Source organism: Lipophrys pholis (assembly GCF_963383615.2).
Source record: "Lipophrys pholis genome assembly, chromosome: 5".
NCBI lineage: Eukaryota > Metazoa > Chordata > Actinopteri > Blenniiformes > Blenniidae > Lipophrys > Lipophrys pholis.
Genome location: NC_137628.1, coordinates 1302114 through 1327265, shown reverse-complemented (window position 1 = coordinate 1327265; position 25152 = coordinate 1302114). Strand labels below are relative to the sequence as shown.

Here is a 25152-nt window from a genome sequence, read left to right as displayed (position 1 = left end):
TCAGGGTTTGATTCCACTGACCTGTGGACCTGACCTCTTGGGCATTTTTCATTGAGTGATGGACTCCGTGTGAAGGTGGACTATGAGTTTAATCTAGTCTTTCTTTCATTCCTTCTAGTCTCAGTTTCCACTCCAAAGATCTCAGTTTACGGCAAAGCGGTGCTCGGGCAGCCCATCCAGATCCTGTGTCAGTCCGACTTCGGCAGCCTGCCCATCAACTACACCCTGTTGTTGGGCTTCGAGGAGGTGGACATGAGAAGAGTCCGGCTGCCGTTTGACAAAGCCATCTTCACCATCTCCATCAGCAAACCTGAGGAAATCAACAAGTACATGTGTGAGGCCAAGAACAGCAACAAAGAAGCTCCACTCAGCAAGAGGCTCAACGCCACGGTCATCGGTACAAATCCACACTTTGGGGGGGTGGGGTGATGGATGGATGGATGGATGGATTATGGAGATGATTAGAGGGGTGGATGATCAATGGATGGGTGGGTGGATCGATGGATGGATGACAATCTACTAATCACAAAAACGTCACAATTTCCGACGTCTAAAACACGTCCATGTTGCTTCCATCCAGCTAGAAAACGAAATTCTCCAGATCTCAGCCGACAACATTCAGTCAGTGAAACTAATTTCACCTTTTGTTTCATCTCTCAGAGCCTCTCAGCCACCCGACTCTCACCGTCATCCCTCAGCTCCCAGACGTTTCGGAGGGAGATCATCTCTTCCTGATCTGCAGCGTGAAGGGAACGCCGCCGGTCACCTTCAAGTGGTACCGCGTCGGCAGCAGACTGCCGCTGAACACCACCACCACCGAGGAGAAGCACAAGGACTTCCAGGTGCCCTCGCTGGCCAAAGAGCACAGCGGCACCTACTACTGCGAGGCCGTCAACTACGCCAACAACGTGGTCCGCAGTGAGCAGGTCACCATCCAGGGTGAGGAGGGAGGAATCATTGTGCTGTCTCTGTTGTGGTTGGAGCTAACTGACATCAACATTTGCAAAAACTGTTCTGGAATCAGCTGTGTGTACTGCTCTGTTAGAAGAGCATCCGTCTATGAACCTGGATGTTGTGGGTTCGATCCCAACCGGAGATGGGGACACTGATCACTACTTTAGCCCCCAGCTAGCTCAGTTGGTAGAGCATGAGACTTGTAATCTCAAGATAGAGGGTTCATGTCCCACACCGGGCGCCACCTTCCTGTGGGCTCACCACCTGCAGGAAAGTTCTTAAGTGGTGCAATGTGATCTGGGTGACGGTGCTCAGACTGACACCCCTGAGACCCGGAAACAGATAAGCGGGAGAAAATGGATGGATGGATGTTCTGGAACCAAACATGGTTCCACTCTCTTTACAGATGCTTTGGACGACATCAATTTGTTTCTAACTTAGAAAAAAAAGCAACCAAATTTGGGTTTGGTTTGACTTTTCTGTTGAGAAGAAAAGACAAATAACTGAAGAAGAAACAAAAAACAAAACTGTGTTGGTCGGATTTTGTCCTGTACCTCATATTTCCTCCCTAACTCAGTCTCCTGGTCTCTCTTGGTCTCTCCTGGTTCCTCCTGGTCCCTCCTGGTCTCTCCTGGTCCCGCCTGGTCTCTCCTGGCCCCGTCTGGTGTCTCCTGTTGTCTCCTGGTGTCTCCTGGTGTCTCCTGGTGTCTCCTGGTCCCTCCTGGTCTCTCCTGGTGTCTCCTGGTGTCTCCTGGTGTCTCCTGGTGTCTTCTGGTCCCTGCAGTGCGCATGGCGCTGTGGAAGAAGGCGGTGATCGGTGGCGTCGGCCTGGTGGTGGCGTCGCTGCTGGTGGTGGCGGTGTGCGTCCTGTACTTCAGATCCAAGAGAGGTAGAGAGACCTACAGTCCCAGGGCGTCATCGTCCTCTAACGTCTAACTCCCATCTGCCCCCCAACCCTTCCCCCTCCCCCCGACTCCTCTCACCTCTCCTCTCTGATCGTAGGTAAAAGAGAAGCAGCCGCTGAACTGTCAGTGTGAGTTGATTTGACTTGTTTCCTCTTAAAGTCACAGCTGTTGACAATAGTGACAGATGTTTGCGTTAGTGGCAGATGTTGATGATAATGACAGATATTGATGATAGTGGCGGATATGAACAGTAGTGGCAAATATTGACGATAGTGGCAGATATTGGCGATAATGGCAGATGTTGACGATAGTGGCAGATGTTGACGATAGTGGCAGATGTTGACGGTAATGGCAGATGTTGATGATAGTGGCAAATATTGACGATTGTGGCAAATATTCGTGATGGTGGCAGATGTTGACGATAGTGGCAGATGTTGGCGATAGTGGCAGATGTTGGCAATAGGGACAGGGAGTCTCCATCAAATGACTGATGAGTCTCAGTCTCAGCTTCCACACAGCTATACAGGTTGTCTTGCATGTTTGTGAGATTAAAGCTCTCAAATAAAAAATAAATGGGCGCTATGTTTAGCTCTGTGTTCATTCACAGAAAATCACCGGGCAAAGTGAACCAAGTTCTGACTTCTATTCTACTAATGAAAAATATTCTTCTTTAAGTCTATTCATCAATTATAAATACACTGCAGTCACTGCTGGGAGTCTTCACCCCTGTAGGACTCTGGAAGTCCTTCTGGATTCAATCGAACCAGTGAACACAGCGAATAGCAAACCTCGCTAAACGTCGGTTAGTTCCATTAGCGCAGCCACAAAAGATCAACACCAGCATCAGGATCGGTGAACTTACTTTGATGCTGTGAACAGATTAAAACATGTTCTTTAATTTCCCTTCCATTTGTTCTCGTGATGGAAAAAGACACTTGTTGGATAAATGTCTTTGTTCATAAATTTACTAAACATCAGGCTAACGACTTTTCTCACAACATGCAAAACCTCCTGTTTACCTGATTGAGGGCCAGCGCTGAGCTCCTAGAGCTGGTTTACTTCATTGTTCTAGTTTCCTGGACTTCACTGGTGCTTGAGCTGAATTTCTTTTCATTGTTTCTCAGAAAGCCATTGAGCCCTAAATCAGATGACTCTTTAACAGTGATGCTAAGCCGCGATTCAGAGGTCTCTAATGCCACCGCAGGTTGCTGTTGTATTTTCTGTCCTGTGTCGTCATTAACAGTCTTCACCTCCTCACCCCGTCATCACTTCATGGCCTAAATCTTCACCTCCTCACTCCATTATTGCTTCATCGCTCAGTATTCATCACTCACTCCCTCACCTGAACTCTAATCAGTGTTGGTTATCTGGCTGTAAATCAATACTTGATTACAGTTCTTAGTTACTTACTTATTTTAGTTAGTTAACTCAGTTAATGGGAGAAAGATGCTCTATAATATAATATAATTAAGATGATATGATATGATATGATATGATGAAGCAGCAACAAAACAGCTGATATAAACTACAAACATGCAGACAGCGTTTGGAATGAAAAGTTCATTTTAAGCACGTTAATGCTAATCACAGCTGTAGCGGATGCAGATCATGCTAATGTTAGGTACCTAGAAACATCTGTCATGGAGCAGTCGGTCGGGCTGAATATGTTCATGATTCATGAGGCATTTCTCCCTTGAGAAATACTTAAGTGTTATGACTGCTGTGGCTAATGCTAATGCTAAAGTTAATCTGAGTAAAACATCTTTTATCCTGTGGTCGTAGGATTGAAGTAGCTCAGGAATAAATATCCAATTCTCCGCCAGTTAACATGAGTTTACCCAGATAATGACCGTTAACAGCTTTGGCTGATGCTAGCAGCAGGCTCAGTGAGCAGGATGAAGAGATACAGCAGCTCTGCAAGCACCGAAGAAACTACAGTCACTTTTATAACCGAGTTACTAATTTTAGAGTATTGTTTGGTTACTAATGAGGTTACTACAGAGTGATACGTTGCTTTCTGTGCATTGTTCGCTGATTCTGATGTGCATGAAGCTGAGACGAACCACCTGCTCTGATTAGCGGCGCTCTGCTCGTCATGCTTGCTTTGCACTGGCGTGCTGCTCTGCAGTGGCGGCACCCTCAGGATGCTTTGAGCATGAAGCGACTGCAGGAAGCTAACAGTCCGAGGTACGAGCTGTGTTCAGGTACAAGAGTTGAATTGACTGCTACAAACTTCTCAGAGCGTCCGTTATCATGTTCTTCCAGACGCAGCGCTGTTCTATGATGGCAAGGAGGGGAGAGCGACCAATGGGATGCGAGATAGCGTGGCGCCGCTGCCTGCTGACCTCAGCAACAGGAGCAGCTACAGTATCCCAGCTACAGTGTAGAGACGGCCACAGTGGGAGGGAAGGAAAAGACGTTTGGAGCTGAGACAGTGGGATGTGTAGGATCTGGACCCAGTGCTCCCTCTCCCCTCCACTGCAGTCTACATAACCTTTGACCTGTGATTGCATGAATGTTGTTCTGTTCCATTTGTCGAATGTGCATGAGTTCAAACAAGTGGCCTGGTGACAGACTGATTTGTATATACATTTTAAGACCATGCAGGAAATGTGTGTATATATTTTTGGTTGATCCTCTGACAGACTGGAAACGATGGTGTAGAATAAAGGGTTTTATTTAGAGGCGTCTCAGTACATTTCATTCATTTCACTACGCATTCGAGACCAAACTCATCTTCCTCACGCTCGCGGCGCTGCAGACGTTAAACACGCCGTCCACAACCAGAGCAAAGCGGGATTCTTTTCACAGAGGAATGCCGAGACTTCCCTGAAAAGTGGGAACAATGGAGTCTGTGACAGACTTCCTGTTGGCACGACGCTTTCGACCGTTGCAGCGCTGATAAAACCGCTGGCGACTCTGGGAGCAGGCAGGTTGGATCCATGCAGCAGCTGGAGGAAATGAATCACATGAGCCTGCCTGCGAGCTCACATTACCGACTGGGAAGTTGTTCTTATCAAGCTCATTGTGCAGCCGGAGCTGAATTAACAACTCCTTAACCTCCAGATCCACCGCCGCATTTCTGGAGGTGTTTCAGGAGCAATAAAGTCTTTTCTGGCGAAGGAAGACGAGAATCCGCCTCTACGCTTCACTTGATTGAACACTCTTGTCCTAAGTGTTGTTTAACGGTATTCCGAGAACTGTGAGAACTGTTTGCTAGAACTCTCTCAGATTGTAGAACTCAGACTCAGTAAATCTTACTCTTTAAAACTCCAACACCAACCAGAATCACACACTCTCTAGAGATGTAGAAATCTGACATTATAAATCTCACACGCACTCAAAACTCTCCGATTATAAAATGCTGACACTCAGAAACTCGTACACGCTCCAAAACTCCGCCGATTTCTAAAATGACCTCATTTTCTTGAACTTGTGACGTAGTCAAGAGCTTTCAAACGCTGCAGAACCCCGACACAATCTGAAGTTCCCGATGCACTTCAGAACTCTGACACGCGCCAAAACACCGATGTGCTCTTCAGTTCTCACTCACTGTTACAGTATCTACATTGTACACTTCTATAGAGCCGCTGCAGACATTAAACACGCTCAACGTGGATAAGATGCAGCACAGCCAGAAGAAAAAGAGCTGCCTCTGACGTCAAACTGAATTTTAAACCGTTTGTTGTGGGGCGGGCATGAAAAGGAAAAAAGCAATCTCTTGGTTGTTTCTTTTTCGTTCTGTCATAAAATGTGAAACTTAAAGAGGAGAATGAAAATGCAGTTTGGATGATTGATTATTGATTTTATTTGAGTCAAATAATGCAGCCAGACCCTTGAAATCAAAACGCCCTTTCTGCTGATGCATTTTAACTTTAACTTTGACATTTTATATTCAATTTTGGTCACTGTTCGCTGCAGCATCTTTTGACAATTTAATCTTAACCGTCATTTTAGTTTTCATTTGAATTAAGTCAGAATAATGCAGTTTTATTATGAAAATGAATTTATTTTCTGTTAATACATTTCAAAATGATTTTTGATCCATATTTGGATATTTTCATGATTTCTTTGGTCTTTTTGGTAACTATTTAGAAAACCTTTATTTTCCTTCCAATTCCACATTTACAAGGAGCATGCATTTGTGGGATGAGCGTCAGAGTGTGTACACATGCATTTGGCCTTGTTAAGACATCAGAAAACAGACGGCCTGATGTTATAGTGGTTAACACGGTTTAAGCCTCACAGTGAAGCCTCACGGTTCGATTCTGAGCCGAGACGAAATAATGTGTTGCCGTTGTTTTATATCAATAATTATTTTATAAGTTACCGAGCTATAAGATGACATGATTAAAAAGTGTCGTCTCTGCCCGACCTTTGCACCACAGCAGGTACCAGGTTCAATTCCTGGTCGAGACGAAAATAATCTTCATGCTAAATATAAATGATGAAGTGAAGTTGATTAAAGTGGCATACGAAGGTGTGTGTGTGTGTGTGTGTGTGTGTGTGTGTGTGTGTGTGTGTGTGTGTGTGTGTGTGTGTGTGTGTGTGTGTGTGTGTGTTGGAGCCAAAATCCTTTGTTCACTCACCCTCATGAGGAAGGGGGGGGGGGCGAGGAGGGGGGTGAGCCACGTTTCTTTGAGAACAAAGAAACCATGTGCTCAACCCTGGAAAATTCGCCATTGATCACATGACCCCCCCCTGGGGGGCCCCCGGGTCCCCCCTCCTCTAGCTGCGGCACTGCAGCTCGACGGCAGGGGGACCCAAAATCCCGTCATCACCGGGTCACCGGCCCGGTGACGCGCAAGCCAACCCCGCGTGGATTGGCTGAACCACGGCCAACGCCGCGGGGAGCCCGGAAGACATCATAACGGTATAAATTCAGGCCCGGGAAGAGATCCAGCCTCTTCCAAAACGAAATCGCGTCAACCCAGACGCACCTTTTCGTAAGGAGACAAAGCGCCTCGTGTTAACGCACCTGGACCGGGCCTGAATTTTCTTCACCTCGCTGGACGAGCTCAAGAAAAGCGGGAATTCCCTTTATTTTTGGTTTCCCCTTCTTTTTTTCTTCCTTTTTTTTGTTTGCATCCTCCGGACCCCGAGCGCGCGCTGCAACCGCACGCTCGTCTGCAGACCGACCTGAGCATCGCTTCTTCACTCCCCCCCTCATCGCAAGAAGCTGCTGATCGCCCCTCGGATCACACTACGGGTTTCCCCTCCGTAGTCCACGTCAGGTCTCTATTTTCTGGGACGCCAGAGAACCGCCCGCGGCCACAAATCGACGGATTTCACCTGGCCACGGAAGCACGTTTCCCCCTCGTCCAACCAAGTAAGGCTTAGAGTCTGGGCAGGAATTAGAATAACGTGATATTATTATTGCTGTGTGTTTATTGTTGGTACTTGTAACTTTGGGACGCCGATCCCTGTTTCTGAGTACTTTTGTGTCTACGCGTGGACGGCCATCCACGCGAATCATCGCACGCACGCGCGAGCCTCCTCATCCTCAGCTCACGCTTCTGCTCCCAGAGTCCATATCTGCCTGAACAGCCGTTTTTGGACTCTGTACGTGTAAGCTGAGGCGGTCGCGTTAGTGTACACAGTCAGACACCCCCTCCTCTCTCCTCTCTCTCTCTCCTCTTCTCCTCTGTTTCCCTGTTCACTAACCAGCGCACGGTACGGCCGCCGCTGCCTCCAAGCGCCTCCTTTCAGTGCGTCCCTGGGACCGTGTGTAGTTCACTGCGGCTCGGATTTCTCGGCCACAAGGAATCCGGCGCGCTCCCGACGGCTACGGCCCGTGCGGAGCTCAGTGACGTCACGCTATCCCAGGCAGAGCACGCCGAGCGCCTCTGGTGACCGGGTGGGTAATCACATCGATTTCCTCGCCGGGTCGCCGAGCCGTTTGGCGCCCTCTGGTAGTCGCGTGGGTAATTGCAACCGCTCGTACCGCCATCTGGTGGTTGCATTAAGTCATCACAACTGCCCCGCGCGCCGACGCGCACCTAGTGGCCAGATCGGGTGATTACACCGGACCGCCGACGTCTACCTCCCTCTGGTGGACGTTCGTGGTCATTACCCTCTCACCAAGTCACGCCCCTTTCGCTCCACAAACCCGCACACACACACACACACATCGCTCCCCACACTCGAACACACACACACCCACTCACACACATCGCTCCCCCACACTCGAACACACACACACACACACACACACACTCACACACACACACACACACTTTATTAGCTGGCTTTGTTTTGTATTGTGTTGTTTTATGAGATCTTGCTTGATGTTTATTGATTAGATGTGATTCATAGATTGATGATTTAGGAATAGACGTTTGTTAATAAACACTTAATAGTTGAATTGAACGATTCTTGGTGGTTTTTGTGTGCTTTTCAGCGACAACTGCTGGTTGTAACAGTCAGTGCTCGGATTTACAGCCTTCCTTTCCTGCTTCAGTTAAATTGCGATTATCATTTCAATCAGAAATAATAATTTAAACATTTTAATTGAACTTTCTTTTTTAAGACTGATGTTTCGTTTAAGACCCTAACTTCAGCTGGTGCCCCGACTTTGATTAAGTAACGGTAATATTCAATTGATTAATAGTTTGAATGGTTTAAATCAATTTCAATGATTTTAACGCTTTGGGTAATTTAACACACCTAGGAGGCGTTGGCGAATGAATGCAGGTTTTCCACGGGAATAACCCGCATTGCTTTTAAATAATTTTAAGTGTTTCATCGCATTTTCTGTGGTTAATTACCCGCACTATTATTGATTGATCTGTTACCCAGTTAACCTAATCACAACTTGAATTGTCTCTAAGCTATTGTTCATTTATTTTTGTTGCAGATAGATAATTTGTATGCTTTATTAATTAATAAATTAGTCAATTTATTCAATTAATACTCAAGAGTGCTTTTAATCATTTTTAAGTGGTTTTCGTGCATCTCAGCATCCAATTATCCAGTATTATTAATTCATAAAGCGCAAGTTTATCCAATTAATAATCCTAACTGCATTTAATTCAATTTCAATGGTTTAGCTCATTCAAATAACTCATTGTATTTAATTAGTAAACCCCGACTTTACTTAATTAATTCCAACTCCTCCTTGATTACTCCCGATTGTTATTAGATAAATAACCAAACTTGTTTGATTAACAATCCATTCTAAATTACTTGCAGATCACCTTCGGTGGTCCACTCCACCGAAGTAATTCAGCCTCCCCTCAGTTATTGACTTACAAATCGCAGGTTTGTTTCATTGATAACTTGAATCATAGGTTGCTCTCCGTAATTTAATCATCACTCGTAATCAAGTACCGTTGTTCATTGATAGGTCAATAGCCATTTGTGACGCCTTCGCAGCTTGAGCTTTTCCCCGGTTACTCCAGCGAGTCGCCTCCTGTGGGTCCACAGGCGCTTCGGTAGGTCACGCCACTGACCCGCAGTTGTCAACAAAGGAGTGACCCGTCACGCCTGTTGACCGGTCGTGCCACTGGTGGACCGCCTTCGCGATTGGACCCCGTGGAGGTTCCTCCCGTCAGGCGACCCTTTTTAGCTCAAAGCTGTTGGCCGATAACTGACTATTTACTCCAATCAACCTTTATAGCTTTGCATAACTTACACTTGGTACATTACCTTAGTAATCTATTACTCCAGTAATCCATTACTTTGGTGGCCTACCGCTAGTGATCAGTAATTGTCAACCCGTAAATAACAATTTACTTCTGTTTGGCGATTCGTTTATATGTAAATTACCTCTGACAGGGTAGAACCTTCCGGTAGCCTACCACTAGGGTAATTTGCATATTCTGATCACACGCTGACCCCAACATAATGGTGCCCCGTGTGAGGCTGTTGTAAACCAGCATTGTTACGAATAACTGCACAAAATAATCCTGAATCGTTCACTTAAGGTGTAGCCGTTAACTTTATTCTCCCAGAATTGGTTTTCAAGATACACTTTTTCAGCACTGTCGAACAAAGTCACTTGTGGTGTGAAATCAGTTGTGAAGTGGTTAGTGCCTTGCTTTCCCTGCATTCTACGCATGATTAACACGCTGTGTTAAGATTTCTGACTACGATGAATAGACACTAACAATATTGCTCGCCAAGGTGTTAGACGCATCTGACTAACTTGGATAGGGTGCTAACTGAGCCGGCCATACGAGACGTGGTGTCCCACCTCGTCCGTCTCTCCTTGGAGGAGAAAGCAAATCTCGAACGCTACAGCGTTGAGATTTGCGAAGAAAAGATCCGAGAGCTGGTAAGTTTTGTCAACAACCCAGGGGACAAGCCGGCACGTACAGTGCCGGACGTCCTGGGCCAGATCAGCCTGCTCTACCAGCGTAGAGCAGAGCTACAGTCAAAGGAGGCGGAGGAGCGTACGGATCGGCTGCGTCTGGACAACCAGAGGCTATCCAAGGACAACGCTCGCCTCCGACAGGAGCTGGACGCCTCCAAGGACGAGGATCAGCCTTCAGAGCCCGAGAAGCAACGGGCTCTGCCTCCTCATAAGGAGACGAAGGTCGATGAGTGCACACTAGAGAGTGAGCCTCAGATCCAGGAGTTAAAGGAAAACCTAGAAGAAGCTCAGTCGCTAATCGCGATGGGCATGGAGAGGGAAGAAAATCTCCGACACCAGCTTTACACTGCCACCCTAGGTGCGCAACGTGACCCTAATTGGGGTCGTCGTAATCTGGCTTCGCCAGAGAGGTCTGGCACTATCGACTCCTCATGCGCCACAACGCAGAGGTATGACGCCTCATATAGCTTAGATGGTGATTCTTTTCAGCCCACGCGCAGCCGCAGCACGGTGCGCTTCGACGACTCCGCCACTCCTTCCCATCTGCAGCCCCCACGCGACGCTAGCAGTCGGGAGCAGGGGTCCAGGAGGGTGCCTCTACACCCCAGTAGACCTCCCTTGTATGGCCCTAGCGGCCCCGACCCGCGTCAGACAGCAGTCCACGGGGAACTGTCGTCAGAGGACTCTGACGGCCCCAGTCCCGTGAGGGGGTGGGATGTCCGGACCCGCCAGCTCGAATCCCTCGCAAAGGACATCGAACGCTTTGACCCGAGCAACAAGGACGCGAGTATCGAGGACTACCTCCGTGAGGTTGAACGCTGCCTCCTCGACATCGCACGTCCTTCCATGCGGGAGAAGCTAAAGCTTCTCTGGAAAACAACGTCCAGAACAGTCCATGTTTTCATGGAATCCCTGCCGCCAGACACCCGAGACCGGTACTCCACCCTCTGCCAGGCTCTCCGGGAAGAGTATTCATTGTACAATGACCCTGCTTCGGCAACGTTTGGTGCATTCGCGATCACCCAACGGAAGTCTGAACCTCCAAAGGAGTATTACAGGCGCCTACGAGTGGCCTACTTCCAAGGCCGCAATGCACCGGGGTTGGAGGAAGATCACGCCTTCAAGTCTCTGTTTGTCAACAACCTCCACGACAGTGGGAGGTTCGATGTGGCTCTATTTTGCAGGACCGCCAAACCCACCATGAAGGAACTGCGCCAGCACGCGCAGATGGTGTGGGAATTGCGTCAATGCCCGGGTAAGAAGCCTGACATTGACCAGAGGGTCCTGGAAATGGAGCCAAGGGAAAACACGGATTTGAGGCTTGAGGGCGATGAGTTGCCGACACCCAGAACGAATGCTGGAGGAGGGTCTGGTACACCCTCTCCGTCTGAGCAGAAAGGCGCACAACCAAATCAAAAGGGGGGACAACAGAGCCAGAAGGGTATTCCACCGAATCAAAAGGGTGGAAAATGGGCCAGGTCAGAACAAAACTTCCAACCGAAGAAAGGGCCCGACCCGAATTCAAAGTGGAAAATGAAAGGTTCGGAAAGGGACCACGGTCGCTACAGAGCTGACCAGTTAAAGACTGAGCTACAGCAGTGGGTTCAAACCTGCATCAAAGAGGCTGTACAGAACTTGGACCTGTCCAACCAAAGGGGGCGCCACCCCCCCTCAAGGGGACGGGGACGTAGGCCCCCTCCCTCCTGACTAGAGCGGCGGCCCCGACCCACCACAAACAAGGTTTACCTTGTCGGGTGGGGGGGAGAAACAGGTGAGGCGGGAGAACGTTCAAGAACGACAGCTTCCCAGTCCACCGATTTGCCGTTCCTGACTTTCTTAGGCAATCTCGTGCACCGAGAGAACGCCAACCGCATCTACACATCCGTGGTGGTGGGAGGATGTGTAAACGCCCTCGCGCTGTTAGATTCCGGGTCCGAAATAAGCCTAATGTGTTCAGCCACCTTCGCCGAGCTTGCGAGAGCTCTGCTGTCTCTTGGAAAGCCACTGCAGGTCGAAGCTTGCAGCATTAACATCAGAAGCTTCACTCAGGACACTTCACCCATCACCCAACGCGTCTGGGTGGATGTCACTTTCCAAGAGATGTCTTTGGTGCATCCCATCTATGTCACCACGCTGGACACAGAACCATTACTCATTGGCCAAGATCTCCTTAACCGATTAGCCCCACTGATCGATTGCCGTCGCGGGTACCTTTGGGCCCAAGTACGCAACCCGACTCGAATCGGTCCAGACATGGACCCTCCCTCTTCTGACAGCATGAACGCTGCCATCGAGTCCAGAAGTTCTAATCCCATGTGTACGCCTTCCAAAGAATCTGGCTCAAACACCCCTCTTGTCATGCTCCCTGACGGCCAGCAGTCGCGGCAGTCTAGGAGCTATCAGTCTCTGAGAGAGCATCCATCATTCCTATGCGCACTGGCGAACGATGGATCTCCACTATACAATCCCCACATCGTGGGGGGGGTACACCTGAATGGGACCTTGGTCCCAGAGACACTCTTGGCTCTGTGGTCAGAGAAATCTGCCATTGATGCCGATCTTCTAAAGGATCTGTGCCAACACAACGCACTCCTTGTCCAAGTGCAGCACAGCCATCGCCTGCTTGCTGCAGGGTCGCCGCAGACACTAATCAAAGCAACTGGTGTATGTGCCCTCTCCGTGCAGATAGGGCAGAAGAAAGCCATGCACTATATGAGTGTCGTCCCGCAGCTCCGCCCTCCTTGTCACATAGGAGCGGATCTCCTTGTCAGGCTTGGAGTCCAGCTGGACGCCGTGAACCAGGTTTTGTGGTCACTGGCGAGCGCGGACACGCAGCATCTGACGACCGAGCCGGAGCAAATGGCATCCGGTCAGACGATCCCGCAGGCGTGTCACGCTGCTAGTGAGTTGGAAGCCACAATTCCAGCACGGACAGCCGGGTTCCCAATCCGTCTCGCACTGCTCAAGGGGCAGAGGATGCTTGGCCCACAAGCATTCTTTCAACCCTTACCGTGCTTTTCTGACCTTTGCCTGACAATTTGTGGCACACCCCTTCTAGAGCTAACCAACCGCTCAGCCTACCTGCTAGTCCAGAACCTGACCCACAATCCGGTTCAGGTGAATGCGGGAAAACCACTAGGCGTCTTGGTCGACAGCTCATTTTACGACTTCGAGCTCAGGGTGCCCGTCATTGGCGACCTACCTCCATCCCTCATCAGGGACGAGACACTCGACAAGGTGTTGTACACGTTCCCCACCCGCATGATCACCATTGCTCGTCACGAAGCCCTCGCACAGGAGGCAATCTGTGGTTCAACCCTCAGCACCGAAGGTGACATGATAGTGTACGCGCTGGCGACTCAACCAGAAAGTGCTGAGAACCCCGGTGGGCAGCCAGGGTCTGCACCGGAGGAACCGTACTCTGGTTTTGAGTCAGAGATTGAGCAGCAACTTGAAAAAGCAGATGCTCTCACGACACGGGAACAACGAGAAGCACTCAGAAATGTTTTCCGCGAATTTCAAGCGATCTTTGCTAGGGATGCACATGATTGTGGGGTTACAGACCTTCACCTAGTGCGCATTCCTACCGACCCAATGGCGCCACCATCCTTCGTACGCCAGTACAGAATCCCGCTGGCTGCCTATGAATCCATCCAGGAGATCCTTGACAAACTGCGAGAGAAGAACATTATCCGAGAGTGCAACTCGACGTACAACTCGCCAATCTGGCCAGTATTAAAACCCACTGGTAAATGGCGGCTTACCATCGACTATCGCCCGCTGAACAAACAGGTTCCTCTTTCTCGCTGGCCCATGATCCACCTGGATCAGGAGCTGGCCAAAGTAAAAGGTGCTCGTTTCTTTTCCACAGTCGACGTGGCAAATGGATTTTGGACCATGAAAGTGGATCCATCTGACCAGTACAAACTTGCTTTTTCCTTTGGCAACCGCCAGTACACCTGGAACCGGTGCCCATTCGGCTACTCAAACTCACCATCTGAGTTCAACATCTTCCTCCACAAAGCGATGAGTGACGCCGCCGCCCGAGGCAACCTCATCTATGTGGATGACATCCTCCGCTTCATCTGTTCCAGGATGGATCTCCCTTGGATTTTTGGCATCCTGCTCGGCCTCCGAGTCACCTCATCCATGGTGATAGTTGAACCAGGCCCCCCAACGGGCATCATCCTTCAGGGGTCGCCTGGACTTCTCATCACCCGGTGCGGCTTATACACCCAGAGGTTCTACGTGCGCCTAGACCCCTGGGATGTATACCGCAACCACATCCGCAAGCCCCCCCAGCTGACTGAGGGGAGGCTAAGCGGAATCCAGACCACCGACACCATCGAGCATGCGAAACAGGCAACGGTTCACATGCTTGAACAGTTGGACAAATTCATGGTCACTGAGAAAGACCTCAGCGACGGTAAGCGACCCAAGCGGTTCCTCGGTGCACTGCTCTCCGCAGCAGCAGGCATCGGCTCGCTGTTCTCGATTGGCCTCTCCGCAGCCAACTCGGTCAGCCTGAAGGCCCTTCAGAGACATGTCGGGGAACTCGAAGAAGAAATGCCGGAAATCCAACAGAGACTCCTAATACAGAGTGAACAGTTACAAGGCTTGACCAAAACGGTTCAGGGAACCATACTCACTGTAAACTTGCATTCTGCTTTAATCAATAACACCTTGCATGCCTTAACAACCTTGTCAAGTATCGTCAGTGAGGACATAACGTATGTGCGAATAGTCAGGGATCTTATGCAAGATCTCCTTAGAGAAGTCAGTTCCTCCGTGAGTAGCCTCAGTACCGGGAAGATCCCCACGTACTTAGTTCCACTAACACTGGTTGAACAGATTCTCAAGACCACTACCACCACTGTTGTACAACCTTCACAGGTACATCTGGCATATAGTCTCGGCAGTGCTATTCCGATCTCTGTGAACCCACAGAACCTAGAGTTAGGATTTATCCTAAACCTACCAATCATTGAAAAGCAGAATGTGTACCGTTTAAAAACCGTATTGAATGTGGGATTCTGGGAGGGTAACACACACGTACACCTCCGAACGCCACCCACACTCGCCTACCACGACGACAACCCCTCACTCTACCTGGTCCCCAATCTCAGCATGTGCACAAACACCAAAGACATTCACTGGATCTGTCCCAGCAACCCTTTCATTAGAGATGTCACCAACTATCTATGTGGGCTGAGGGCAGACGCCCCGGAGCAGAAATGTCAAGGTAGTTTGTCCATCAAAGATGAAGGAACCGAGACCAGAGTAGAGAGAGCAGGTAGTCGATGGCTCGTCAACACACCTCATTCTGAAGCGACCATGTCCTACGACCGCCATGATATAGCCACCAAGCTCACCCTGCCCAATCAAACAATATTCCTCAATGTCCCACCAGGGGCTACAGTACACATTGACGACATAATCCTCCATCATCTCGATGCCGACCGACACGAGGTGGAGATTGAGATGATGGATGCATTCGTCGGGCACAATTTCACAATTGATGCCACCCTCCAAAGCCAGCTTCTGGCTGAGGGAACCAAATTGATTAAATTCAATTTAAAGCCCACAGGGCTCTCAGCCACTTTCCCTAGGCGGGCAGGTGGACACCCATACCAAGACCATCCCATCAGCATGGCAGCGCTCGGAATGTTGCTCAGTGGCTGGATCATCACGGCCGTAGTGGCGTACGCGATGTACAAGTACATCCAGAAACTACAGGCCCGACTGGATTCCCTGACCCTGGTCTCGCCACGTTTTGTGGGCCCATCCACAAACACACAATAGGCCAGCCCTCACCCAACCAAGAGGTGAAGGCACGGCCTACTAACCCTTTTCCTAACCACCCGTTCCCTTCCTATTTCTCACTCTCCTGTCCCTTTCCTACCTCTTTCATGTTCACTGGTGACGACCCTTAAGAAATGAAATGTATGTGTGCTTAGATAGTTAGAATAGAAATAGTAAGTCTGCCCAGACTAGCCTTAGCCTGCCCAGACTAGCCCAGCCTGCTCAGGAAATAACCTCACATGTGAACTGGTGGACAGAGAAGGACAGTATGTTTCACAGGACATGGGGACGTTCACAGATTCTATGGATTGTTCGGCCCAGGTTTGCTCCAAAGACTGTGACCTGCATCCCACTCTTCGGAACAAAGGGGGGATGTTGGAGCCAAAATCCTTTGTTCACTCACCCTCATGAGGAAGGGGGGGGGGGGCGAGGAGGGGGGTGAGCCACGTTTCTTTGAGAACAAAGAAACCATGTGCTCAACCCTGGAAAATTCGCCATTGATCACATGACCCCCCCCTGGGGGGCCCCCGGGTCCCCCCTCCTCTAGCTGCGGCACTGCAGCTCGACGGCAGGGGGACCCAAAATCCCGTCATCACCGGGTCACCGGCCCGGTGACGCGCAAGCCAACCCCGCGTGGATTGGCTGAACCACGGCCAACGCCGCGGGGAGCCCGGAAGACATCATAACGGTATAAATTCAGGCCCGGGAAGAGATCCAGCCTCTTCCAAAACGAAATCGCGTCAACCCAGACGCACCTTTTCGTAAGGAGACAAAGCGCCTCGTGTTAACGCACCTGGACCGGGCCTGAATTTTCTTCACCTCGCTGGACGAGCTCAAGAAAAGCGGGAATTCCCTTTATTTTTGGTTTCCCCTTCTTTTTTTCTTCCTTTTTTTTGTTTGCATCCTCCGGACCCCGAGCGCGCGCTGCAACCGCACGCTCGTCTGCAGACCGACCTGAGCATCGCTTCTTCACTCCCCCCCTCATCGCAAGAAGCTGCTGATCGCCCCTCGGATCACACTACGGGTTTCCCCTCCGTAGTCCACGTCAGGTCTCTATTTTCTGGGACGCCAGAGAACCGCCCGCGGCCACAAATCGACGGATTTCACCTGGCCACGGAAGCACGTTTCCCCCTCGTCCAACCAAGTAAGGCTTAGAGTCTGGGCAGGAATTAGAATAACGTGATATTATTATTGCTGTGTGTTTATTGTTGGTACTTGTAACTTTGGGACGCCGATCCCTGTTTCTGAGTACTTTTGTGTCTACGCGTGGACGGCCATCCACGCGAATCATCGCACGCACGCGCGAGCCTCCTCATCCTCAGCTCACGCTTCTGCTCCCAGAGTCCATATCTGCCTGAACAGCCGTTTTTGGACTCTGTACGTGTAAGCTGAGGCGGTCGCGTTAGTGTACACAGTCAGACACCCCCTCCTCTCTCCTCTCTCTCTCTCCTCTTCTCCTCTGTTTCCCTGTTCACTAACCAGCGCACGGTACGGCCGCCGCTGCCTCCAAGCGCCTCCTTTCAGTGCGTCCCTGGGACCGTGTGTAGTTCACTGCGGCTCGGATTTCTCGGCCACAAGGAATCCGGCGCGCTCCCGACGGCTACGGCCCGTGCGGAGCTCAGTGACGTCACGCTATCCCAGGCAGAGCACGCCGAGCGCCTCTGGTGACCGGGTGGGTAATCACATCGATTTCCTCGCCGGGTCGCCGAGCCGTTTGGCGCCCTCTGGTAGTCGCGTGGGTAATTGCAACCGCTCGTACCGCCATCTGGTGGTTGCATTAAGTCATCACAACTGCCCCGCGCGCCGACGCGCACCTAGTGGCCAGATCGGGTGATTACACCGGACCGCCGACGTCTACCTCCCTCTGGTGGACGTTCGTGGTCATTACCCTCTCACCAAGTCACGCCCCTTTCGCTCCACAAACCCGCACACACACACACACACATCGCTCCCCACACTCGAACACACACACACCCACTCACACACATCGCTCCCCCACACTCGAACACACACACACACACACACACACACTCACACACACACACACACACACTTTATTAGCTGGCTTTGTTTTGTATTGTGTTGTTTTATGAGATCTTGCTTGATGTTTATTGATTAGATGTGATTCATAGATTGATGATTTAGGAATAGACGTTTGTTAATAAACACTTAATAGTTGAATTGAACGATTCTTGGTGGTTTTTGTGTGCTTTTCAGCGACAACTGCTGGTTGTAACAGTCAGTGCTCGGATTTACAGCCTTCCTTTCCTGCTTCAGTTAAATTGCGATTATCATTTCAATCAGAAATAATAATTTAAACATTTTAATTGAACTTTCTTTTTTAAGACTGATGTTTCGTTTAAGACCCTAACTTCAGCTGGTGCCCCGACTTTGATTAAGTAACGGTAATATTCAATTGATTAATAGTTTGAATGGTTTAAATCAATTTCAATGATTTTAACGCTTTGGGTAATTTAACACACCTAGGAGGCGTTGGCGAATGAATGCAGGTTTTCCACGGGAATAACCCGCATTGCTTTTAAATAATTTTAAGTGTTTCATCGCATTTTCTGTGGTTAATTACCCGCACTATTATTGATTGATCTGTTACCCAGTTAACCTAATCACAACTTGAATTGTCTCTAAGCTATTGTTCATTTATTTTTGTTGCAGATAGATAATTTGTATGCTTTATTAATTAATAAATTAGTCAATTTATTCAATTAATACTCAAGAGTGCTTTTAATCATTTTTAAGTGGTTTTCGTGCATCTCAGCATCCAATTATCCAGTATTATTAATTCATAAAGCGCAAGTTTATCCAATTAATAATCCTAACTGCATTTAATTCAATTTCAATGGTTTAGCTCATTCAAATAACTCATTGTATTTAATTAGTAAACCCCGACTTTACTTAATTAATTCCAACTCCTCCTTGATTACTCCCGATTGTTATTAGATAAATAACCAAACTTGTTTGATTAACAATCCATTCTAAATTACTTGCAGATCACCTTCGGTGGTCCACTCCACCGAAGTAATTCAGCCTCCCCTCAGTTATTGACTTACAAATCGCAGGTTTGTTTCATTGATAACTTGAATCATAGGTTGCTCTCCGTAATTTAATCATCACTCGTAATCAAGTACCGTTGTTCATTGATAGGTCAATAGCCATTTGTGACGCCTTCGCAGCTTGAGCTTTTCCCCGGTTACTCCAGCGAGTCGCCTCCTGTGGGTCCACAGGCGCTTCGGTAGGTCACGCCACTGACCCGCAGTTGTCAACAAAGGAGTGACCCGTCACGCCTGTTGACCGGTCGTGCCACTGGTGGACCGCCTTCGCGATTGGACCCCGTGGAGGTTCCTCCCGTCAGGCGACCCTTTTTAGCTCAAAGCTGTTGGCCGATAACTGACTATTTACTCCAATCAACCTTTATAGCTTTGCATAACTTACACTTGGTACATTACCTTAGTAATCTATTACTCCAGTAATCCATTACTTTGGTGGCCTACCGCTAGTGATCAGTAATTGTCAACCCGTAAATAACAATTTACTTCTGTTTGGCGATTCGTTTATATGTAAATTACCTCTGACAGGGTAGAACCTTCCGGTAGCCTACCACTAGGGTAATTTGCATATTCTGATCACACGCTGACCCCAACATGTGTGTGTGTGTGTTTTACAGTGACAGTGACCAGAGCTGCTGTCAGTGTGTGGAGCGAGAGAAAACCTGAGGCAGGTGAGATATTGAAGCTTATACACACACACACACACACACACACACACACACACACACACACACACACACACACACACACACAGTCAGGACATTTGTGGAGAATAATATTGAACTTCCAGAAACGCACTGAGAAGCAGGAAAGAGTGTTTCTATTGTTAAAAGGCTTAAACAAGATAATCTAGGTTCTGGTTGGTTGATTGTGCTTTAAACTGTGAGTGAATGAATGAATGAGTGAATGAAGAAATGAATGAGTGAGTGAGTGAGTGAGTGAGTGAGTGAGTGAGTGAGTGAGTGAGTGAGTGAGTGAGTGAGTGAGTGAGTGAGTGAGTGAGTGAGTGAGTGAGTGAGTGAGTGAGTGAGTGAGTGAGTGAGTGAGTGACTGGTCTTTGTGATTCAGTTTGTGTGACTGGATGAAAATAAGTTGTGTTGTTGCAGAAGACGATGAGGAGAGCAGTTCGCTGTCCAACGAGCCCGATGTGGAGTACACAGAAGTGGTACACCCTCGCTCAGCTCCGCCCCCCCGAGGTCAGCACACACACACACACACACACACACACACACACACACCCTCTGCTCTACCACATTCTTCTTCAGTTGATAAGACGACCAGAGTTTCCTGGGAGGAGACTAATTACACTAATTAACACGTCTGCAGGTTGATGAGCAGCTGAGATTAAACATCTAATGTCTGTAAACAGGAAGTGACAGATCATTACCTCCTCCTCCTCTTCCTCCTCCTCTTCCTCTTCATTTTGATTCTGTCCCGTCGTCTTTTCCTGACGTGTTGGTTTTGTCTCCCTCCATCAGTTCCTGTGAAGAAAGGAACGGACACAGTTTACAGCGAGCTTCAAAACGCTCCACACGGTGAGTTTCAGTCGATTTCACGACGGCTGCCTCGTTGACTGAAGTGACAAACAGAAAATCGTGTCGAGCTTTTGAATCCCTGGTTGTCCCGAGAAACTAATGGAGAAACATTCAGACTCAGTGGCACAAAGCTTCTCCAAACACAAACGATAGAGTTCATCATCATGTGTCTGAACGGACTTTTTTTAATCTTTTCATAAAGTTTCACTCTACCTTCCTTCGTATGATGCCTGGTGGTGTTTCAGCCTGTGGATCAGACTGATTTTATTATCAGGAGTATAATGGATTAATGTTTCAGTGGGTCATAGATCAACCTTTTCCCAAAGTCCACAGAGCTGCAGCCCATTTAAACACCTTCTCATCCAAAAGCACAGCCTCATCTCGATCTCAATCTGTCACCCGGCTGGCAGGAATCATAGATCACATGAGAAGTCCTGAACTCTGCATCGAGGAGACGCTTTGTTTGATGAATGGAAAGATTTGATTGTTCGTCAGAGATTTTACTCAGCCAGAAACAGAATCGTGTTCTGCCACTGCTGGAACAACTTCCTGTTGTTACACAAGCAGACGGACGCTGGACGCCTTCATCCAGCAGCCAATCAGAGCGCAGCGTTTCCTGTTGCACACAACCAAAGAATCCAGGAGGAGACTGATATGAACCTGATGGAAGGTCAGAGGTCGAACCACCTCCCTGGAGGTCAGAGGTCGAACCACCTCCCTGGAGGTCAGAGGTCGAACCACCTCACTGGAGGTCAGAGGTTGAACCACCTCCCTGGAGGTCAGAGGTCGAACCACCTCACGGGAGGTCAGAAGTCGAACCACCTCACGGGAGGTCAGAGGTCGAACCACCTCACTGGAGGTCAGAGGTCAAACCACCTCCCTGGAGGTCAGAGGTCGAACCACCTCACTGGAGGTCAGAGGTCAAACCACCTCCCTGGAGGTCAGAGGTCGAACCACCTCACTGGAGGTCAGAGGTCAAACCACCTCCCTGGAGGTCAGAGGTCAGCCGCAGTGAGCAGGTTTACCTTCAGACACTCACCAGCTGATGTTTTCTGTTTCAGGTGCTGCTGATCATCACGACTATGTGAGTATCAAAGATAATTATCTTTCAGTCATTTTCCTTTATGTACATGTAACTGTAATCTGTAACTGTAATCTGGTGTTTCACAGAGGGTTAGATTCAGGATCAAACTCTCACGTTTCACAGCAGTTTATTTACAAATCTTTTTTACAGTTTGAGATGATATTTGATAGTTTGGATAATGTACATTATTGTAACTCTAACTTTATTTAAATCTGTTTTTACAGTAAATAAATCGATGATTAGAGCAGAACTCTTCCAACTCCACTTCAAGTTTTTAATGTCAAATTCACTGATCTAATCTCCAACTATTATCACAAGAAAGAGTTATTAAATGTTTTAAATGTGTCTGTTTCACCTTTAATCAATTCTGAACTTTTTGTTTTAACAAAATGAAACGTTTTGCTGTGGTTTTCCTTTCCTTTGCATCATAAATCACATAATGTAGAAGTAACTCAGTCACACTCGTCCGTCCGTCCGTCCAGCAAACTAAACTGTCACGTGAACCTTTAAGTAAATTCTCCAGCTGAATTGTTCCTTCAAGGTAACGTTTTCAAATCTGATCTTTTGTGAAAAATGATGCTGCCCTGCTGAGATGATAAACATTGATTTGTACTGTGACCCGGGGGCTCCTGAACCAGAACCCCCCCCCCGGGCCGTTGGTCTGAGGGAAACAGTCGTCACAGTTTCCAGAGCAGAACAAAGTGTGTGGGCCGAGGCTTCCTGCTGCTGTCGACCGCTCCCATCACATAAACTCCCAGCACATCGCAGCCCGCTCACTGTCCCCCAGTGAGCCTCCACCCCAGGGGAGGGGGCGGGGGGGGGGGGGGGGGGGGTCTGTTTGCCCCTACATGGCATCACAAGAATTCAAAAAATAAACTGAGGAAGTGACATCAGGGTCTAAAAGTGTCTGAACCTTTCATCAGTCCGTCACACTGATGGCAGATTGGGACTCCTCCTCCTCCTCCTCCTCCTCCTCCTCCTCCTCCTCCTCCTCCTCCTCCTCCTTCTTCTCCTCCTCCTCCTCCTCCTCCTCCTCCTCCTCCTCCTCCTCCTCCTCCTCCTCCTCCTCCTCCTCCTCCTCCTCCTCCTCTTCCTCCTTCTCCTTCTCCTCCTTCTCCTCCTCCTCCTCCTCCTCCTCCAGCTCCAATGATGATGATGAAAAAATGCTTTGATGTCTTTCACCAATTAGTCAACAGGAAGGGGATCAAAATGCTGTTTGATGAGAGGAACGTGTCTGTACTGCAGTGAATCACAGGATTCTGGGTTTTTTTAACCTTTTTTTACTGATTATAATCAGTATTACTGAGCAGAGATGAGAATATTGTTCCTGCTTCAGTGTTTTTTAGTCCCTCAGTAACCGTTTGATAAAGGAGAGAAACAGATATTCAAACAGGTTTTGTTTTTCCTATCTCAGTGTGGTTTTCTCTCCTGTAGGGGGCGCCACAGATCTTCATACTTTCTTTTCATTTAACTTCCACAAAAACTGCAGTAAGATATCTAACAAGTATTTTGAAGAGAATTTAACAGAAAACAAACATTAAAAACACACAAACAACCACAGAAGTTTGATTCTTGAAGAAAACATTTCCAGTCGTTACACCTCTCTAAACCTGTGTCAGTGTTCACAAAACATCGTACGGCGATGAGGAGGACTTTTCAGAATCCTAAGAGTTTCTTAAACAGACAAGATGGTGGAAAGAGAAAGATGTTCTCCGTTTGTTTAACGATGATTTACTGACATGCTACCGGCAGGAATAATGTTTGTGGTCGACCTCATCAGGGAGGATCTTACTTCTCCCTCAGCGAAGCGACACAGTACCGATCACATCACTGCCGTACCTGGTTACAGGTGAGCGGCAGCAGTGGTGACGTGGGTCTGTCCCAGTCCTCCGTCAGCAGAGTGTCAGTCTGACCGTGACGGTGCTTTCACAGCCCCACATTGGTGGTAAATTAATATCAAATACATTAAGAGGTCAAAATAACCAGCGTGGACAGAAAAGAGAACAATAATCAAATCAATGTAATAATCAGCATGTGAACGAGGTAAAGTTCAATCATTTTTAAGCTGTGTACAAATTAATTACATTCTTCTGAGTTTCATAAAATAGACATAAAAAAATGTTCCTGATTACATTTTTAATACCGCCCAGGATATTTGATGGGTTAATTTTACTCTCCATTCATTACTCGGAGCACAGAGGCTTTTTTCTCTCTTCCTTTCTCTAACAACCAATCACATCATCCGTAGTAACGGGGTCAACCACCCCTCCTCACCAAGATAAAAGCTGTCAACTCCTTCTCAGAGTTGCTCTTAGAAACTCCCTGGATCACGTCTAAGATAAGATTCCTTGTTGGGAAGTTTTAGACGAAGTCCGGAGCTCCGAGAGACTCTGAGACGCTTCCTGGATATGGGCACCGGTCGGGGTCTGGGTCGGTTGGGGATCTGGTGGTGTGTCTGGGTGGAGTCGGGGTCGGTTGGGGATCTGGTGGTGTGTCTGGGTGGAGTCGGAGTCTGGGTCGGTTGGAGATCTGGTGGTGTGTCTGGGTGGAGTCGGGGTCTGGGTCGGTTGGGGATCTGGTGGTGTGTCTGGGTGGAGTCGGGGTCTGGGTCGGTTGGGGATCTGGTGGTGTGTCTGGGTGGAGTGGGGGTTTGGGGGGAGTTTGGTGGGGGTATGAATGTTGAAGGCTCATACTTCCACTAGGAATGAGCGATTTGGCCTTAAAAGAATCTTTGATTATCTATGAATGATTTGATTCGATATTTGATTTTTTTTGAATTTGCAAAATAAAAATCTTCTTTAGATACAAATTAGAAAAATCGATTAAATCCATTTTTTGCTCAGTCCTACCTCTGAGCTAAGTGTGTGTGTGTGTGTGTGTGTGTGTGTGTGTGTGTGTGTGTGTGTGTGTGTGTGTGTGTGTGTGTGTGTGTGTGTGTGTGTGTGTGTGTGTGTGTGTGTGTGTGTGTGTATGTGTGTGTGTGTGTGTCTGTGTGTGTGTGTGTGTGTGTGTGTGTGTGTGTGTGTGTGTGTGTCCAGGGTTCGGTGGAGTACGTCAGTCTGAACAGTGAAGCTCCTGAGACGGGTCAGTACCACCCGGAGGTCAACGCCACCCCCGACCTGCCCCAGCCGGTGGATTAGTTCATCACCGGACCAGTCAGCTCGTTCTCAGCCTTCATGTTCTCAGCCTTCATGTTCTCAGCCTTCATGTTCTCAGCCTTCATGTTCTCAGTCGACAAGCTGTAAATATCTTTCACCTTAATAAAAACATGTTTCTCCTGGTTGGCCTGATTATTTGAAGCCGAGACAATCTCACACAGAGACAGAGACAGAGACATGCAGTCTCCCTGCAGTCTCCTAGTCTTTACTTCAGAATGTCTTGCTGGACCTGCTCGTTGTCCTTTACCCTGATGTCCAGCATGTCACATTGTTCTGCAGCTCCTCCTGCATCTCCTGTGAAGACAGACCTGAACATCATCCAGACGGTGGCGGAG

General features: G+C 48.5%; 1 protein-coding gene across 5 annotated transcripts in view; it reads left to right on the top strand.

The window, feature by feature from the left end:
- The window catches only part of pecam1b (platelet and endothelial cell adhesion molecule 1b), a 39230-nt gene extending 14291 nt beyond the window's left edge, over positions 1 to 24939 (top strand). Inside the window, exons 7-15 of one of the 5 annotated variants that reach the window (XR_013935333.1) lie at positions 119 to 397; positions 661 to 939; positions 1739 to 1843; positions 1957 to 1987; positions 19658 to 19711; positions 20147 to 20236; positions 20519 to 20575; positions 21637 to 21659; positions 24698 to 24939. Coding sequence is in view for 4 of the 5 variants with exons in the window: in XM_080463095.1 (XP_080319221.1) it covers positions 119 to 397; positions 661 to 939; positions 1739 to 1843; positions 19658 to 19711; positions 20147 to 20236; positions 20519 to 20575; positions 21637 to 21659; positions 24698 to 24799 (989 nt within the window). In the remaining variant the exon portion in view is untranslated. Of the gene's footprint in view, positions 1 to 118; positions 398 to 660; positions 940 to 1738; positions 1844 to 1956; positions 1988 to 4124; positions 4547 to 19657; positions 19712 to 20146; positions 20237 to 20518; positions 20576 to 21636; positions 21660 to 24697 lie in introns of those variants that run through there. The other 4 variants (XM_080463095.1, XM_080463097.1, XM_080463098.1 and 1 more) reach the window with 4 other exon arrangements.
- The last annotated feature ends 213 nt before the right edge of the window (positions 24940 to 25152 follow it).